This window comes from Ochotona princeps, chromosome 5, assembly GCF_030435755.1.
Source record: "Ochotona princeps isolate mOchPri1 chromosome 5, mOchPri1.hap1, whole genome shotgun sequence".
Lineage (NCBI taxonomy): Eukaryota > Metazoa > Chordata > Mammalia > Lagomorpha > Ochotonidae > Ochotona > Ochotona princeps.
Window position 1 is genome coordinate 64,939,980 of NC_080836.1, and position 21,060 is coordinate 64,961,039.

General features: G+C 34.9%; 1 protein-coding gene across 4 annotated transcripts in view; it reads right to left on the reverse strand.

Annotated features, from left to right (window-relative positions):
• The window catches only part of CALCRL (calcitonin receptor like receptor), an 88,826-nt gene that overhangs the window by 15,903 nt on the left and 51,863 nt on the right, over positions 1-21,060 (reverse strand). For all 4 annotated transcript variants that reach the window (XM_058664706.1, XM_058664705.1, XM_004576988.4 and 1 more), the window contains 5 exons: positions 18,518-18,650; positions 15,665-15,775; positions 15,455-15,567; positions 13,560-13,651; positions 669-795 (listed from right to left, as the gene is read on the reverse strand). In XM_058664706.1, coding sequence (XP_058520689.1) covers positions 669-795; positions 13,560-13,651; positions 15,455-15,567; positions 15,665-15,775; positions 18,518-18,650 — 576 coding nt within the window. The remainder of the gene's footprint in view (positions 1-668; positions 796-13,559; positions 13,652-15,454; positions 15,568-15,664; positions 15,776-18,517; positions 18,651-21,060) is intronic.

The following is a 21,060-nucleotide window of genomic DNA, read 5'->3' on the forward strand; positions in this document are numbered from 1 at the left end:
TTAAAATAAAGTTTATTTATTTATTTGAAAGAGTGACATTGAGAGAGGGCCAAAGCGAGAAAGAGATCTTCTGTCTACTGGTTTACTCCTCCAATAGCCACAATATTCATTTATGGGCCTGCTGGATCCTGGAGCCAGGAACTCCATCCTGGTTACCCACATGACTAACAGAGCCCAAAGAACTTGGGTCATCATCTGTTGCCTTCTGATGTACACTAGCAGAAAGCTGTGTAGAAAGCAGAGCAGCCAACATTTGAACCAGTGCTGTTATGGGATGTTGTGGTGTTGCAAGGGTAGCTTAGCACACTAGGTCACAATGTTGGCCCAGATTTTGTTGCTTTGATTGATTTTTTTCACTGGAATGGATAGATGTTATGTTGTTATAAACACTGTTCCAACAGCAGCATGATTCTACATCTACAAATGAGCTGAAGATATGTTTACCACATAGAAACAAAGCAAGGAAAAATATTGCTTTTTTGGAATATTGAGAAATATTTATTTCTGTTATAGTAGCATAGTTTTGCTATATCAAATCATAACTATGCAAAAATTTGTGCTTAGTTACACACATAATGCATTTACCATAACAAACCCACCCCAACAGTATCTTTTCCCCTCTCTTGCTTAAGTAACCCTGGACCCAAAAGGCTTTTCATTGGACTTACGGGATTTGTGGCCACTAAAGCCTGGTTGTTGGCTACTGCAGTGAGGTGGATGATCGTCACAATAGAATTACAAACAAAGGAGAAGAACAGATTTTTGTGTAAGGTGATCCTTTGGCAACTTAGGCTCCTAAATGGCAAAGAAATATAAAGTTTAGTGTCATAAAATGTTTCCACATTTTTACTATTTGTCATTCAAATAAAACGTAGTCCCAATTCACAGCCACTTTCTCCAAGTTGTGAGAAATAGCTTTCTATCCAAGGCTCACTCACAATAAAAAATATTAAGAAAAAACGTATAATTCCTTGAGCCACAGACAAATAAATTGCTTCAGCAGAGATAGACTACAAATGGAATAGGAAATTTACATGTGTTAAGGTCCCTACAAGAATTTTTTGTAATCACAGAACCTGATTGTTATTTAAATTTATTGTTCAAATATAAAGCTAAGGTTCAGTGACATTAGGTAACCACGAAAAACACTTATGCAGCAGCTAACTAATACGAACAACTTGTATTTGTCAAATTCTTGCACAAATTATATCCTTGTTATAAAAACACACAGGCTATTCTGTGTATATTATTTTCTGTGGTAGTGATTATGCAGACAAACCATGAGAAAGATAATGTCATATTTAAATGAACTGATAAAAAGAAATACAGACTTAGCACCAATGAGATTATCCAGCTTGACTACATTTTTCTGATAGGTCCAGTCATGAAAAACAAACAAACAAAACAGAATCATTAATTAAAGGGATTTCCTCTTGTAAAAAACAAGAGAGATGTAATGATGATGTGAGTTTGTGTCCAAGTAGATGAGACAGAGGAATCATTAGTGATAGAGGAGTACCACTCTCAGAAATTGTGTATATATAGACTTCCTTACACAAACTCAAGGAAAAATTCAAACACTACCTCCTTCATGATGCATTTCCTTAAAGGCTTACTCCTGGTAACAATTTAAAATAATAGACTATAACCTCTTTGAGTCTGAATACATAAGTCTAAACCCTCAGAAAATCATTTCATTACACAAACGCAACCTTATTCTGTGTGTCCTGTTCAGTTATAGAGTTATTTACATCATACTAATCTACCCTACGTAATTCAAACCAAAGATATCTACACTGTTGACTTCCAGGAAGGAAAAGCATTATAGAACAGTACATTAAGCTGCTATATGCCACACAGCATTCCATATCAGCAAACAGGTTAACAGTTGTTCCATTTTCAATCCAGTTTCCTACCAACACTACCGGGAAAGCAGCAGAGTATGGCTCAGCTGCTTGGGACAATACATCCATATGGCAGACCTGACACAAATGTGTGGCTCCTAACTTTAATCTGTTCCAGCTCAGAAGTTTCCATCTTTTGAGGAAATGAACCAGCAGAGAGAAGATCCTTCACTGTCTGTCACTCCACCATTCAAATAAATAAATTGTTTTTAAAAATAAACCCTTAGGTGTCTCTCTCTCCCTCCTCTTTCGAGAGGCACCCCACCTCCCGGCTCTTCGGAGGTGCTTTCCCCTTCCTCTCCCTTCCCTGCTCACCTGGTCCCTTCACAAATAAACTTTTCTGTCTGCAACAGAAAAATAAATGAATAAATAAACGCTTAATGGAAATTTCACCTGATATTATCCCTAAATAACTTGCTTACTCAGTATTTTAGACTTAGTATTGGATACCATGGTTTTCTATATTTAAAGATGCAAAAATTAATCTGTATTTTTTCTGAGAATTCTTCCCCTATATATCTGTGATTTTAAATATAGCCCAAGTGTTTTTAAGAACCTAGAAGTATATTTAGACCAACTAATAGTTACAGATTGTTCACATGTGCATTCCACTAAAAAAATGGATGCGAAATACTCCATGGAGTGCATTTAGTCATCTAGAAGAACTGTATAACAGACTATCCTACCCAAATGTGAAAACAGTGCTGTAAGTATCTCTACTTCCAAATCAAAGATGGACTCCCAATGAAAATGTTAAGTGTATCATAGCAATAGGATGTGGGACTCTCTACCATTGTCCATACCTACGTCAGGACACACTTAAATAGGAGAGTGAGGAATTTATGATTGTTTTTGAAGGAATATGCTATTGTAATAATATAGGGGAAATCAGTGGGAGGAGGAGATTTTGCAGGGTGAGGAGGGGAAATCCCAGAGCCTATGGAACTGTATCACAAAATAAATGAAAAGAAAATGAATTCCAATGATCTTTGGAAAGCTCATTGAGAATTAGAAAACACTCAAGTACAAATATGTGTATGAAATCCTGGTGGAGTTCCTCTAAGAATGGTTAGTTTCATATTGGAGAGTCATTTTCTTGAATTTGGAATCTGTAGGGTGGTAAGAGGTTGGCCATTATAAAATTTGAGAAATAAGATATTGATTATGTTTTACAGAAATAATGATTCTTTCAAAGTTTTGAATAAAAGAGAAACATGATTCTTGTTATTATTTAAGGGAATTCATACTAAAAAGAGCTCAGTTAAAAAAATTAATATTTCACTTAGGTAAACAAACTTCATGTATTCACAATACATGAGGATTTTGGAACACAGTGATACTACACATAATATCCTCCTTTCTACCTGCATTTCCTTCCCCTACTTCCTCCTTAATTATTTTCTGTTTTTCAGGGTTTTTTTTTTTTTTAAGATTTATTTTACCTAGAAAGTTAGATATACAGAGAGGAGGAGAGACAGAGAGGAAGATCTTCCATCGCTGACTCACTCCCTAAGCGGCTGCAAAGGCTGGAGTTGAGCTGGTCTGAAGCCAAGAGCCAGGCGCCTCTTCCAGGTCACCCACACAGGTGCAGGATCTCAAGGCTTTGGGCTGTCCTCGACTGTTTTCCTCGGCCAAAAGCAGGGAGTTGTATAAGAAGCGGGGCTGCCAGGATTAGAACCAGTGCATTTATGGCAAGGACTTTAGCCACTAGGCCACCGTGCTGGGCCCTGTTTTTCACTTCTAATTTTTACAATGGTATGCTTCATTTCACTTCACACTTAAGCCCAATTTAAATAAAATATCCTAGCAGTGTTTTTTCTTTGAAGGCTGTGAAGTGAGTTGATGAACAGGAGAAAAGGCCTAGTATGGAATATTCTTTCCAAATCGGTATATCTGTCTGCTGTGATGAACTACTGAACATATACAATGGTTTCATGGCTTTACTTTGAAACCAGTGCTTTAAGGTTACCCCATTTCTACTGCAAGCTGAATAGTGTTTAGAGAGGAACCAATTGCCCACTTTTTTGTAATAGATTTTCATTAACTCAGTTTTCATCATGGGGAAACAAATGTTGTCATCACTGGGATGTTTTTTCCCTTTTCTGTTGATTATATATATACCATATATATATACTAGCACATATATATTATATATATATATATGTATATATATATTGGTTTTAATTTATGTCAAAAGTTTGAGGAAGTCTCCGTAGACAACAAACATGAAATATTTATAAGAAGTAACTTGGAAAGAAGGAAAACAATATGAAAGACATTTTTTCAAATTAGTAATTGAATACAGATTTACCATGAGCTGAAAGGATAGTAGAGAATCAATATAATCCAAATAGCACATTATTAAAACTTTAAGTTAGTCATAATCATGTGTAGAAGGATTAGAAAGAATTGCCAACTTTAATCAGTTTAAAAATAATTTTCATTTGCTTTATTCACCTTTTGTGCTTGTGTTTCTCTATGGTAGTCTATATTCCTTACCTGTGAGAACTGCCTCTTTGCTCATGATTGTTCTACCCCTTCAGTGTGTTTAAATAAACACTCAAGAGTGAATTGCTGGTGCATATTCACTTGTAAACATGTTTATTGTGAGTGCAGCCACCACAAAATCCTTCTTGCTCTCAACAGATAATAAAAGGGTATACTTCCATTAGGACTTTTGATTCCTAAACAATGTCTTTATGGGCAAAGTTTTAAACTATAATAGAAAGGAATTAGAGGATACATGAAGTCGCCCATCAGAGACATGCCATCTGATTTTGAATATTTTGTAAGATTAACTACATGGTATGGTTAACCCTAGAAAATCCGCTCTGTATAACTCAAATCAAAGACTTTTGTTTCAGAAACATGATATCTAGTTTTTCTGTCCAAATTACCGTGATTAATTGGATGGTTGCCAAAGCATTTCACTTTGTACTGTGTCCTACGGCCTAAAACAGTAACCTAGTATTTTAGTTTCTTCCATTCCTGCCTGCAGGCATGTGCAACTTAAACAAATGCAGACAGATGATCTCTGGCATATGGTTTTTATCAATGTCTCGAGGTAAAAATGGCTCAGATTTTTCTGGTAATGCATATTATTTTCTTCTAAACATATTCACTAGCACATGTAAATGTACTGGTACAAATAAAATCAGCTTGTACTTGAAAACCAAAAACACATGATTGGTAACCAAATAGCTTGTTTAAACGAGAGCCTTTCATTGTAAGAGATTTTGTCAAACATTAACTTGCAAATAATTTTATTTACCCCAAATTCTTAAAGCATCCATATTTCATTCAAAATACTAAAATTAATTGTTTATAAACTTACAGAATGTTTTACAAAAGTCCTCTCTTGGTTTCTTAAAAATTTTATAACATCCCTTTATATTCTAGGATAACCACAGAATACAAAATGTGGTTTGTGGGTCTGAATCATCTCCACTGAAAAACTCGACCGCTAATGATCTTAGAATATCATTTCAATATGCGGTTTTGACAAGCAGATTTAGAGGCAGTTGGTGCAAGCGAGCCAACAAAGCCATTACACTTTATATGTACTAAGATCACATGTTTCCTATTCTCTTATGGAAAAATTAGAGGCAGATCATATTACTTTAGTACATACAGTTCAGAAACCTGAAATGAGGCTACATCTGCAGGAACCTACTCTTTGGATTGAGTAAATTACTTCAGATCTTTCATTCTCAGTTTCTTCATTTGTAATATACATATAGTAACAGTACTTCAGAGGATTGCCTTGAAGATTAAATGAAATAAGCAATGGCACATATTTACCTAACATAACATTCAGTTGATGAAGAACAGTTAGTAGTAGTTGGCTATTTTTAATAGAATAGCACATGATGGATTTTTATCAAATAATCATAGATTTCTGTCACAAAAGATGAACTATCGCTTATTTTCACCTCTGTAATACAAAACTGCCCCTTTATTAAAACAAATACTTAAAATACTTCAATTAAACATTAAACAAATTTTCAACTTTTATCACAAAGCAAGAATTTAGTATTAGGAAAAAATATCCCCAAGATCAATAACAGTTGATCAGGAAACCTAAATTTCCTTGCCTAAAATTTTCATCTTTCCCATAGTTGTCTCCAAATTCCAATGTTCACTACCATATTGACCCCAAATACCATGCTGTTTCATCTTTACAATCCTGTGCTAGTATGGGCAAAAATGTTGCCTTTGCTTTTCCATTTAGTTTTCACATGAGCTAGAAATTTCCAAGCTACTCTTCTCAATACTTACCCTCAGCAAGCTAAATAACGTGAGAAAGATATGCCAGCAATACAAACATAGACTAGTCTGCACTGTCATGTTTTCTGACTCTAGTTTACCTAATTTGATTCCCAAACACTTTGATCTGTTTCCAATAAAAAAATGAACATGAATCTGAGGGGAAAAACTCATGCCAATCTAGATATTGCCAAAGCAGTAGGCAGAAGACACCAAATACATTGAAAAGAATAAGCAGTACAACTATATTTTCTCTTTTGGATGGAACATTGAGTTGATATACTCAGCTACTGATGTATCAAAAGTGGTAGACATATGTTTTCATCAATAGTTATTTTTGTTGAGTACTGGTGATTCATTTAGTCAGATTAGTGTGTGCATGTTTCCACCACCACCAGGACCAATGGAAACTTCCTTTACAGTGTAAATGATTTTCTTTGTGACACTGCTTCCCTATCAATGCTTCTCTGGGATGTTAATTAAATCTAACATGAATCACACTGCATAAGGAGCAGCCATATTCATTTGGTATGGCCAACTGGTTTTCTCCCATTTGAGAATGATCCTGATACAGGCAATGCTACTGATTTCCTAATCGACAGGAAATGAGCCAATTTGTCTGTCTGAATTCTATGATTTTTATCCTCCTGCAAATAAACAAAAAAATGTTTTATAGTTAAAACTGATAATAAAGGAAGCTATCTTTCTTTTGGTCATTAGAATAATCTGAGCACACAGTTAAGTGCATTAAGGCATTTGTTATTTAAAATCTAACTTCCTTAATGCAGTTATTTGCTTTACATTTTCATACCTAGAAATCTCCAGCATATGCTGGTAATACCAATTACCTTCCAGTGGAACTGGTTTTTGTTAAAGCAAGTTTATTACTTATTGCACTACTCTGTCCTTAGTTGAACCTGATACTCTAATGTGGAAATGCAATTACTGTATTATATAATTACATCGGACATGTTTCCGAAGTTTTCCAAGCAAGATTCACATTAGTAAGTAGGAATGTCTTCATGAGAGATGGTTTCATCATGTCACTGATGAAGATTTATTCATTTAGAAATGTATTGAGTAAGATTTAATAAATGAAACAATATATAATAATTTAATAAAATATCTAACATTAAACTAGAATAAGCCTGACATGCATTAAACTGAATAAGATACAGGACAATAATATATAACAAATTTACAAGATGTGAATGTGTCAAAGTTTACAAAGCAAGGATGATGCTGGGTCAGCACAGAAGTGTGCTGTTAAGGTATTATTCATTGGCCATTTGGAATTCAACCCTCTATAAATGTCTAACTGCGCAAACTTGCTAAGTTTTAAATAAATGGACAATGTTGATTGCAGAGAAAGTTTTATCAGCATTATTTGTAAGGAAAGGCTCAAGGTAGTATTTCTTTTACTAGCTAGCTGTGTCTAAGTAGATTTAAAGATTAGATATTGTACAATTTCAGAAGAAAATTATGTCTTTAGGAAAAAATCTAGCTGTAACTCAAATAGGAAGAAACTATAAATGAGGTACAAGTTCAGAATACTGAAGAACATATATATATATTTATACACAACCTAGAAAAGCAGCAAAGCTGAAAAGCAGGAATACAAGGACTGCAGGATTACTTCAGTGAAATAATTTGAGACCACTTTGGACTTCCAGCTGAACAAGTATTTTTTTGGCTGAATTTTACTTACAGCCTCTAACAACTACCTGAAGAAGATAATACTGTCTATGTAATTGCAAATATGTGACTTGATTTTAAAATTGTTAGACTCCATGTTTGAAATGCAAGTAACATAGACATGACATGCTCTTTTTTACATGAATCTAGCTGGATTCCTTTGTCTAACATGAAAGTCAATGAGGTTTACTAGGCTCTCAGATTTTCCTTTTTTCCAAGGAAATGCAGGGTGGGCTTTATTCTTCCCTTCCTGCATATTTTCTGGCTTTTGATGTAGCTTCCTCCCTGGTTAAATGCATTCTCCAGACAATTGAAATGATGGGCTTTTTTGTTTGTTTTTTTCTTTTTCCTTTATATAAAGTGAACAAATAAAGACATTTCACAATACAGATATCAGAGCGCAGTACTACCCACAATCACCTCCCTCCTGCCCGCCTTTCCCACCCACCACTCCTTCTTCCCCTCCCCTCTTTCTTTTCACAATGGCATTCTTTCATCTCAATTTGCAATCTCAGATTTGAAACAGTAATTAAAACATAATTTATAACTAATTCCAGGAAAGTTTATTTTTTTTATCTAAAAGGTTCTGCTTTGTTTTTCCAAGGATCATTATGAGTAAGTCATTGCCTCTCAGGGCTTGGCAAAACTCAAAGTTATGTTTTTTCCTCTCTCTCTCTCTCTCTTTCTCTTTTCTGCTCTCCATCTCTTGCTCGCCTCTTTTGAATTGGATTTAATGCTATTGAAATATATCTATTGAATGATGTTTCATGTTCTGTTTCTAATTTAAAGTGGATGAGTAGATTTTCCTCTTTCTAAATAAGAAAAAAATAAACAGTACCTTAAATCAACATTTTCATATTCTTTGATTTTATTAGCATGCATCACTGACCCTCAATTATCAAAGACTGGGGTGGGTGGAGCAAGTAGTTTTCTCTATCAAAGACTATGTTAGGGTAACTACAGTGACAGGAATGTAGTTACAAGCCAGAAAGGATATGTTGGTAGATTTTCTCTTATATGCAATGATTTTGTGTGAAACATCCGCTCCTCTAAGAATTATTTCCAGATTACTTGGAATAAAGCTAATGATGTGTTTTGGCCCTGATCTATATGAGCATGCTTCATGAACCATTCCATTTCAGCATTTTCTAATGTAACCCTTGTCTTCCTTTGATCTAGCTCCCCCTTCTTATTTTACACAGATCCCTCTATTGATAAGAATTTAAGGAGTCTTAGTCTAAAGGTCAGATAAAAGCAAAGACATTATGATAGGGCACAAAACTCAGTCCTACAAAGAAGCTTCGAAGCTACAGTATGTCTTGATTCCCCCAAAACAAACAAACACCAAATTTTTGAACGCCTATGTTCAGGGCTCTATGCAGAGCATCAGGGGATGTTTAAGGAAATAAAACAGAGATGTTACCTGCTGTAACAAAGCTAAGTAACATTTTCTCCATTGCTCCTAGAGGCCTTTCTCATTTTAATAGATAGATCTGGGGCCACCATGGCACCATGGTAGCATTTCAGATTATCCTCCAGCTGTGCTGCTAACATCCCATTTGGTTATTCATTCCATCCTGGCTGGTCCACTTCCCACCAGCTCCCTGTTTATAGCCTGGGAAAGCAGTGGAAGATGTATCCATGTAAGTCCTTGTATCCATGTAGAAGACCTGGAAGAAGCTCCTGGCTTCAGATCAGATCAGTTCTGGCCACTGTGGCCACCTGGTGAGTGAATCAGTAGATTTACCTTTGTCTCTTTCTCACTTTCTCTCTCTGTAAAATCTGCCTTTTAAGTAAAATAAATCGTTAAAATATAAAACTGGTTTTTTTGAGGGGTATTTATTTTAAGTGTCTAAATTCAAAGATTATAATTTTTTTAATATTCAAGTTTGAGGTATAGAATAAGCTACACAGTCTCCTATGGTTATAAAAGAAATCTCAGGGCCAGTGTTGTGGCAGAGTGAGATAGGCCACCATTTGCAATGCTAGCAGGCCATGTCCCAGGTGTCCTGGTTCTTTCTGGTTTTGATTTTTGGTTTTATTTAGTTATTTGTTTGTTTGTTTATATTGGGAATGCAGATATACAGAGAGAAGGAGACAGAGAGAAAGATCTTCTGTCCACTAGTTCACTCCCCAAGTGGTCACAACAGATGGAGCTAAGCTGATCTAAAGCCAGGAGCAAGGAGCTTTTTCTGGGTCCCCCACGTGCGTGCAGGGTCCCAAGGTCTTGTGTCTTTCTCTATTGATTTTTCAGGGCCACAAGAGAGAGCTAGATGGGAAGAGGAGCAGCTGGGATATGAACCAGTGCCCAAATATGATCCCAGGGTGTGTAAGGTGAGGATTTTAGCCACTAGGCTACTGCTCCTGCTGTGTCTATGCGTTTTTGGAAAATAGACCATCATGCATTTCTATCCCAAGTCCAAAGCTTAGGCCCCCTCCACTCATGTGGACGAACAAGATGTTCCTGATGGTCCTGGCTCCTGACTCCAATTTGGCCCAGACCTAGGTGTTGCAATCATCTACAGAGTGAAACAGTAGATGGATATTTTTCTCTCTCTCTCTTTTTCTCCTCCCTCTCCAGCATTCCTATCTGTTATTCTGCCTTATAAATAAAGTCATATTTCTCTTGATCATTTTACCTACCAGGGCTAAATATCCATATCGCAACTTTAATACACTAAACAACACAGAGTGATTGCAAAGCCAAAAACTGATACTAACTAAATAAACTAAATAGAAAGAACACAGATTGGGATTAATCTTATAAAACTAATTTCTTAAAAAGCAAATTTAATGTCAGACTACTGTTTCTTCATTGCTTATGAATTAAAATCTCTATCGGCTGATATTCTACTTATTGAATTATTTGTTAAAATTAGATGATCATGTCAAGGCTCTTCTGATTCTATGAGTCAGGGCAAGTCTTTCCATTCTCATAAAGCCATGACACTTAAAGGGCCATCATTACACTTGGTATTACCCTGTATTACTATTATATGACTGTTAGGTTGGGTTACTATGAAAGGTAGTCTATTAGCTAAATTTATTTATGTAACTCTAGTGAAATAATGATTGACTCTTACCATTCATTGAATGGTAAATGCAAGGTACTTTTTAAGTCTTTTTATCCTAAAATTTAAAGAAAAAAAAAAAACCACAATGGCCCATATAAAACAAATTAGGACTTGTTTAAAAGCAGGATCCAGTTAAGTCCATAAAATTTTACCATTTTAATAGTTATTATAGGAAGATTTGAATATGTCATATTTTTAATTCAAAGCCAAGTACATACCTATCAGATTGGGTATTGATTCTTTTCATTTTAGTTCAGCTTCGAGAATGACTAGTTAATTGTATTTCCATTATCCACATATGAGCACAATACTTCTTTAAAAACTTGTCCAAGAAATGTAAGGGTATGCTAATGATTTAAATTTTATATTTTAAAAATATTCATTTATTTCTTTGAAATGGAGAAAGAAAGAGAGAGAAAGAGAAAACGAATAAACTAAGTGGCTCACTCTCCAAATGGCTGAAAGCAGCACGGCTGGGTCAGGCCAAAGCCTGGAGTCAGGAGTTCTATCTGAATCCTCCATGTGGTGCCAGGGCTTAAAGAACTGGCTATCCAGAACTGCTTTCCCATGTCCAGTAGCAGGGAGGTGAACTGTAAGTGTTGCAGCCAGGACCCGGACCTGTGTACATTTGAGATACCCAAGTCACAGGCAGCGGCTTAACTCATTGTACTACAATGCCAGCCCTGATTTTATGTTACTTAAAATTGAAACTCTAAAAATTGAAACAATTGACAAAATCTGATACATATCTAGTATAAATCTTTGGACATAGTCTGGCTGCCTTGGTTGAAGCAAAATGAAAAGGAAAAGTCAGTTTATTAGGATAAGCCTGGTGGTGATAATAATAGAGATGAAGCAAATTAGATAGGCTGGAGGGATTTTAATGAGTTAAATTTGAAGGGCGGAAGGGAAATGGTGGGTAAGAAATAGAAAAGATCAGAGTTTTTTTCCTAGTATTCTGGTTATTGCCACTGGATTTCAAAAAGTATCATTCGTGAAGATGGGTCCTTCTTGCAGAAAACCAGCTTTAGGTAAGAAGAAGTAGATATTTACAAAATTGTTTTGAACATACATTTTAAGATATTTTAAAAATGACATGTTTCAAAAGCCATCAAAAGATATATAGCTGTTTACCAAGAAATCACAAGATTCTGGGACAGTAGCCTAAGAAAATATTGTAAAATATGGAAGAAGTTTTAACTGAAAATCTCCATTGCAGTGTTTTTTATTAATAGAAAAACATGGAAGCATGTCAGTGTTCCAAAATAGAGGAGTCACTCAGTGCAACATTGTAAACCCATGAGGTAAAATATTATTTACAACTTAATGGCTGTTTTAAAAAACTTTTGTGTCATATAAAGTGGTAATTACAGAACATTAAGTTATAAAAGTAGTTTAACTATACAAACAAAACCATTAAAAGAAGCCAATATGAAATAAAACTGGGAAAATATGAGAAATTGCTGAATAGGATGTATTAATGATAACTATTTATATATAATTTCCTTAAAAATTAGTAACATGCTTTATTTTTTCTATTCTTACAAAATATTGTAAATTTAAATGAAACTAGCTAGTTTCTGTTAATTAATAATCACATTTTTGTTTAAATAAGCAAAAGGTTTAAAATTTACAAATACTTTCCCAAGAAGAATGATAGTGTTCAAACCCTTGTGATTTAAAAATTGTGTCAAGTGGAGTGGCGGATTGATTTTATACCAACTCATAAACTTAGTTTTCCTCATGTTAAAACAAAAATTTAGACAAAAACCCAGAAAACGTACTTAGCATTAGGTACATTCAAATTAATTAACTATTATTAATGTTATTTAAGCTTTTTGTTTTCTCTCCTTTTAACATAATTTTAATTTATTAGACAACAATGACAATTATAAAAATACAGTAACATAGATATTTGCTGTTTTTATAATGCATTTTATAATTGCTATTAGTGATCAAAATTATAAAAACCCAGTTAAGACATACATACTGCATATGTGTTTTGAAATTTACCTTCGTATAAATTCAAAAGTTCCCTGTTGATTATGTGATTAAAAAAATTAGAGCCATGATTCCCCATTCCCGCAAAAGGAGTAAATTATAAATAAACTTAAAAGTAGAATTTAACCTTTTAAATGAAACACCTACAAACCCCCAAAACAAAGAAAAGTACCTCTAACTCCAATTTGTTCATATTGCATTTTGAATAATTATATTTGATACCATAGCTGGTACTCATACAAAACTCCAGTTTCTGTAATATGCATGCAAATATAAATAAAACTGATTAAGCTAGTCATTTAAGATGACATCATATGTATTAGTTATCAAAAGCAATACAGTGAAATATTCATATTAAGTTACCCCACTTTTTATATGACTTGTTTCTTAGATTGCTGCTAATTTTGTGAAGTTGGAGATTTAATGTTTAATCAGTTTCTCACTACATGCTTTTTCAAGGAAAGTCAATTATTCCAATTTTTAAAATATTTCATTAATTTTAAGCATTATTCATTTTCTATATTTTGTATATTTTGTCAACTTTTGAGTCAAACATACCCAGGACACTGTATTCACCAGAAACAATTGGTAACATTTTAAATACATTTTATGTACTTACTTGAAATAAAAAAATATGCCAAGTGAAATAAGCAGTGAAGCAATGGATAGTCCATGTCCAATTATAGTCAAGTAAAACAAATTTAGTGCAGTCTATAAGTAAATAAAAACAATAATAAGTCATATTAATACTCTGAGTATCTACAATCCCATGTTTATAAGCTCAAATTTATTTAAATAAATTCTTTTGAAAAACATGCAAACTGATAGCCTTAAAATGATTATCATGCAAAATCTTAAATACTTGAATACATCAGGAATAAAGAATCAAATCTTTCAGATAACTCCTGTGAATTCATAAATTACATTTTCTTTCATTTAAGAAATGAGAGGACATATTTGGGATCTATAAAGTTATACTTTCATTGATATCTTGATCATATAAGAAGCCAGTATTTTATATTTTGTGTGCCTGAAATCAAATGCTACTGGTAATTTGATTTGCTCTGACTTAAGTACCAAGTAAAGCTTGCTTTCTTTAATGAATTTCTGTTTTTCCTTTGGCAAATTTGAGGCTCAGAACCCAATCCCAATACGGTCATTTATGAAATACATGAGATTCATGTTTATAAATGTATTTTTGAAATTCTCATTTTGACTTTTCTCTTTCATTTTTTGTCTGTATTCTGCTTGACTATACCCTATCACTTTATTGCATATTTTTATAATTCTCTTCGGGCCATTTTATGAATAATCAGGGAATCTATGATTCATAAATATAATGAGATATTATCAAATTCTTATTCTATGCCAATCATTTAAGAACATTCCTTGTATTAAACAAAAACAAAGTTGGATGTCAATGTAACACAATGACTATAAAACACATATACACATACATGCAGGACTTTTTATCAAAGCCTTCTTATTGTTATGAAGTATAATTCAATTTGACTTTAATGCGTGAGAAGTGGGACTGTGGAGCAGGAAATTGCCTATTGGTTAAATTGCTGTTTAATATGTTCTTTAAAAAGACAAAGATTTATTTTACTTTTTTGCAAAGGCAGATTTACAGAGAGAAAAAGATACACACAGAAAGATCTCGTGTCTGCTGGTTTATTACCCAAGTGGCCACAATAGCCAGAGATGAGCCAATTCAGAGCCAGGAGCCAATTCCTCCAGGACTCCCATGTGGGGGCAGCGTTTCAAGGCTTTGGGTCATAAACAGGGAGCTGGATGGGAAGCAGAGGAGCTAGAACCAAACTGACCCCCATGTGGCATTGAGGGCAAGGATTCAGTCACTGTCCATCGCAAAGCAGCCATGTTTTAGATGTGTTTGTCCTATACTGAAGACCCTGGATTTGGCACCTGGCTATCACAGGAGTCTCTGGGAAGCTATGGTGATGGTTGAAGTGCTTGGGCTCCGGCCATCCATGGGAGACCTGGACTGAGTTCCTGACACCTGGCTTTGGCCAAGATTAGTCCTAGCTGCTTCAGTCAGCCAGTGAATGGTTAACACAATTGCTTTCTTTCCCCCTTTCCTGTCTGTCCCGTTCTACGATTAAATAAACAATAAAAATAATTTTAAAGTGGAAACATGAGTGAAAGTGATCTAACAATAATCTTTTGCTGCCAGAAAGTTGGGGCTGGTTAAACCCTGCTGAGTTTATTCTGCTTACTTAAGCACAGTTTCTGAGGTAATTGCAGAAATTCCAACACAAATGACAAGTTTCCCCTTTCTTACACGTACAAGGTATGTTTTCTTTGGGAAATTTGAAACATTAGAACTAAGACACTGACTTGTAAATATCCTGTTACCTAACAGGATTGCTTCATCAGTGTAATCACAGAACCAAGAACATAATGAAATGGCAGCAGAGCCTGCAGTAGCACTATACTGGACAACCATTTAAGTAAATAATGCAAACTATATGTAAATTCATAATCATGAAATACCTTCACTTTCTCATGTGTGTTCACATTACACCGGGTATAATTTGTCCACGTTCGGTTGCTTGCTGGATGTCTAAACCAGTTTCCATCTTGGTCACAGATCTTTGTAACTTTTTCTTTAAGATGAACAAGGAAAACAAAGAAGTCGAACACTTAGTCTCGAACGCATTACAAAGATGTCAGTGAGATTCGTGCACAAATGTCTGCTTTTACCTGACGGGTCAAAGTCCTGGAAGTAATCCGGGCAGTGCTGCATTGACTCTGTGCCTGCGGCAACATCATTCCAGCACAGCCACCCATCCCAGGTGCGATTGCAGTAAACGCCTGTGAATGGAGCAAACACCGGAACAAGTAACTCCCTCTGGTCACACATGCAGATAGGAGCTCTCAAGGGTGGTGCCACACTGACAGCAAGCAAAACCTTCCCACTGAAAATGAAGATGTCATGTAGAATAACCAGTTTCTAAACCCAATTTAGTAACAGCTAAATACATGAAAAGTCTAGATCTAATTCAGATGTTTTAAATATAGTTTCCAACTCTGTAAATCAAGTATTGTATGTTTGTTGTCCTTAGCTATAAAGTAGTTATTAAATAGTGTCCTCACACTTGAAATTCAAAACAATACGGGCTTCTGAAAACATGTTTTATTTTCAAATCTTTGCCTTTGGACAAAATGTCCTTCTCTGCATAAAAGTACCCCAGTATTTCCTATTTTACAATTTTAACAAATGAATAATCTAGTGTGTAATCTAACCTGGCAAGATACTTACAACAAATTCTACTCATCTATCTTTTCCTTTTCAAATGCAGCAGAAAGTTTAATAACCTCACCTTTTTTTTTCAATGAGTTGAGAACCTATTACGTTGCAATATGGAAAAATGAACCAAATGTTCCAGTTTTATTCCAGCCTATAATCAAAGAAAGCAATTTTCTAACTTGTCAGCTCGAGACAGACCATGAAAGCTGTGTGAGATGTTTATTATTCTTAACAGACTTGCATAGCAATCTTGGAATTGATCTAGCCCTCATGAATGTAGAAAAGTTCTAATGATCTGAAAGTCTAAATAATTTCATTGTTATAAAAACAAGACAAGCACCTCACATAATCTCAGTTTTCCCTCCTCTAATTTTCCAAACAGCTATTAAAATACTTTACATTGGTATACTACTGGTTTAAATACATCTTTGGTTTATCAGATAAAATTTTCTTGATATACGTTCAGAAAGCTTCTCAAATGTGTCCATTTCATATAAGCCCCGAATGGTTTATGTAACTAAGTACAACATGTGCACATTATGATAAATTGCAAGGTCTAGATGTTTTCCAATTGTGTTGACATTTCACTGAAAAGTTGATAGTTATTCCATTACTAAAGTGTTTGTAGTCAAGTTAATTTTGGAAATATTACTTTAAAATATAGTTATTTGGACCCTAGCAGCTGAAGTCTCACCTTACACGTAATCTGGATCCCTTATGGGTGCCGGTTCTAATCCCGGCATCCCCACTTTCCATCCAGCTCCCTGCTTGTGACCTGGGAAAGCAGTCGAGAATGGTCCAAAGCCTTGGGTACCTACACCCATGGGGGAGACCTGGAGGAGGCTCCTGGCTCCTGGCTTCAGATTGGTGCAGCTCTAGTCCTTGTGACCACTTGGGGAATGAATCAATGGGTAGATCTTCCTGTCTGTCTCTCTTTCTCTATATATATCTGCCTTTCCAATAAAAATTTTAAAATCTTAAAATATATATATATATATATAGTTATTTATTATAATACTTTCTAGAAATAGAAAAGAGGCTTTTATAGAAATAAAAAGTCCATTATGAAACTCCAGAAGAAAGAACTTATTCAATGATGTTGAATTTATGCTACTACAGAATTATTTTATTATTAAACTCTTGTGAAAGTATTCTTATTGCTCACCCATTGTACTCAAAAACTACTTTTACATATGTCTAGATGATATGAAAGGGGTTATTTCAATAGTTATAAAATAGTAGCACTAAGATCTTAAAATGAGATGCCAAATCAATGAAAAAAAAATATGTATATAAATATTTTAATACTGACTAACTCAAACCCTACTGTCAAAATGAGATAATCTCTTATTTTCTGGAATATTAAAACATTCTAATTGAATTAAATTTTTTTTAAAAATTGATAGATAGCATCTCAATACAGCTCCAAAAATTAATATTTGCTTGTTTCATTCAATTAAGAATCCAAAAGTTGTTCAGGGTGAAAAGAACAGCTTTCATCCCCTTTCACAAAAAACAAATTTGCCAGATACAAATATGAGTATAATTCAAACAGTTTGTGGAAACTTAAAATAAAATGTAAGTTATTTTGGTGCAAAAAGATTTTTGAGAAAAAGGCATTTGGCCTATTGGTTAAGATATTGGCTAGGATGCCCATATCCCATTATTCCATCACAAAGAATGAAATCCTGTAATTTGTGACAACCTAGACGAGTCTGGAGAACATTATGTTGGCAGAAATGAGCTAGACACAGAAAGGCAAATCCCGAATAATCTCACTTATATGTGAAACTAAAAGGGTTGATCTCATAAAAGTAGGAAGCAGTGTGGTAGTTATCAGATTAGGCAATAGGGCAAAGATGGGGGAGTGGAGGAAGCTGTTTGGAGGACAAAAAATTCCAGTTACATGGGAGGAACAAATTCAAGAGATAGATTACACAACATGTTAACTATAATTAATAAATCTGTTTTTGAAAATAGTGAATTTCAAATGCTCAACCATAAAATTCTAACTATGTGAAGTAAAATATAGATAAATTAATTAGCTATTTTAGTCATATCACAGTGTGTGTGTGTGATCTGAAACACCATGCCATATACTTATTTTTATTAGATTTTATTAAAGAAGTAATATAAATACAAAGTATTTGCCACAAAATATTCCTCATACACAAATAATTAAAATTGCATATAGTAGTAAAAACTAGCAACTATTCTTTTTATACAGAAATAGGTAGACTATAATGGCATAATAAAACAACTTTAAAAAATGTCAAATGCATTTAGAACACCATAGTTAATATTACCTTCTGATTGTTGAATGGGATCTTGCATAATTTTTTGGTAACATTCATATTGAGCTGTCATGATCTTATTTCTGGTGACCCCTAGTTGAGTTAAATCATCAGGGCTCACTTGCAATTCTGCAGTGACAACAATCTAAAGGATTAAAAAGAATTCACAATTTTAGACCTCTGAAAATATCTTTGCCACAGCCGGTCTGTCATGTTTGTAAGCAGCTAGTATGGTAAAATGTTGGGTGATAGAACCTGTCTTGGGAAAAAAAAAATCCCTGGAGTTTGGCAGTTTTATATGTCACCACTGTTTCCAGTTTCAAACAACCAGAAATAAAGGCATCACCACAAGCAGTGTTGGGAGGCTAGATTCAGGATATCTGCCCTGAAATGCAGGCAGAGCTGTCCTCTCTAATTTTTTACCTGCTTTTTGAATGCAGGCAAGGTACTATCCACCACACCCACACATAAATTTTTGCTTTCTTACGTAAAATAGTAATAGTATAAAAGTAATAAAAGAAGCATATTTGAAATGTTAGAAAACATCAAAACTGGGCCCGACATGATAGTATAGCAGTTGAAATCCTTGCCTTGAACGTGCTGGGATTCCATATGGGCCTCTGTTCTCATCCCGGCAGCCATGCTTCCCATCCAGCTCCCTGCTTGTGGCCTGGGAAAGCAGTGGAGGGGCAGCCCAAAGCCTTGGGACCCTGCACCTGCATGGGAGACTCGGATGAAGCTCCTGGCTCCTGGCTTCGGACTGGCTTAGTTCCAGCTGTTGCGGCCACTTGGGGAGTAAACCATCAGATGAAAGATCTTCCTCTCTGTCTCTCCTCCTCTCTGTATATCAGCCTTTCCAATAAAAATAAATAAATCTTTTAAAAAGACAACATTGCAATTTATTGCTATTATTATTGTGTTTTGATAACCAATATCATGGTAAGCCCATTTATGCATTGGCAAATTACAGAATTTTTGTTGCATGCACATCAATGAGGATTTGGATGACTTATAAACGTATATGTTCTTCACAATATGAAACCTATATTATATAAACCTAGTCTTAAACATATTTCTCAATTTTTATATTATATTTTTGTAAACAGCTTTCTACTCCTCTTTCACCCCTACATTCTTTTTTCTTTTTTTATTGGAAAAGCAGATCAGACTTACAGACACAGGGAGAGAAAGACTTTGCAACCGCTGGTTCACTATCCAGAATGCCACAACAACCAGAACTGACCTGATCTGAAACCAGAACCAGGAGCTTCTTCTGGGTCTCCCATGCAGGTATAGGGTCCCAAGGCTTGGTGCCATCCTATACTGTTTTCCCAGGCCATAGCTCAGGAGCTGGGTAGGAAGTGAAGCAGCCTGGACAGGTTCCAGCACCCATATGGGATCCCTATGCTTGCTAGGCGAGGATTTAGCCACCGAGCCTTCGCTCTGGAGCCTATACCCACATTCTTGATTTTCTGTTTTCTAGCAAGCAGTTGACCCTAGTGAAGTAAAAATAATATTTCTTATCCCAGTGGCAACAATCAAGTTTCACTGTCACTTGACCACCTTTTAAAACCACATGTTTCATTCTTTGATTTAATTTTCCTAACGAGAAAAATGGTTGAAAAACTAGAACCTTTGGAAAATGAATACTTTTAAATTATGCAACTCCTGAGCTTCTCGGGAAGTTTGAAGAATAGAAAAAATCATTTTTATTCTAATTTAATACTGTTTGTGAATGAATGTAAAAGTCACAAATGTTTATGTAATAGTAATAAAGTTGGGAATTTATAAAAAGACCCTGTGGAGGGCATCCCTGGCATGCTCCTTGGAAGGCATGAGCTGGAGAGAAGGGAGTCCCACTCCTTGAATTCTTGTGATTTTAATCACTGCTCCTAGAGTTTAGAATGTTTTCAAACACAAATTCCCACCAAAAAAAAAAAAAAAAACGTACTTTTTTTCTTATTTAGATTTTCTGTATTTTTCCTGCATTTGTTTGAATCTTTATGAGGTTTGCTCACCAACACCACAGTATTATTTGTCAGTGAAGAGGGGATGAGAGTCTGCCTCTTAGTGTCTCATACATATAATGAGATAAAAGCATAGTTACTGTTTCAATTTGAGGCAGGAGATATGTGAATAAAACAATTCATAAATGAAAATAAAATTAAATGTAAGTGACATATTACTCTTCCAGCAGATCAGTTGATTTTTAGTCATGTTTTGTCTGCCTTCAACCTCCAGCCCTAGATCTCCATTACAGACACACACAAAGCCTTCAAACTGATCATGGGTGCCTACTTCATTGAATGCATAGTTGAGACAGCTGATTTAAAGCACAAAGAATGGCTATGAGTTGTCTTTGAAACAATTTATGTCAATCAGTTGGCAAAATGGGAGACTCAAACAGAATCAATAGGTCAGGCTGAAAATACTCAACTGCTACATATGGGTATACCGTAGAGCCATACTGTTATTTTTCAAACTTTGCTACTTATTTCCTACAGTGTCTTACATATGTGTCTGTACTGATCTTCCTTACCGCAGTTCCCACCCTG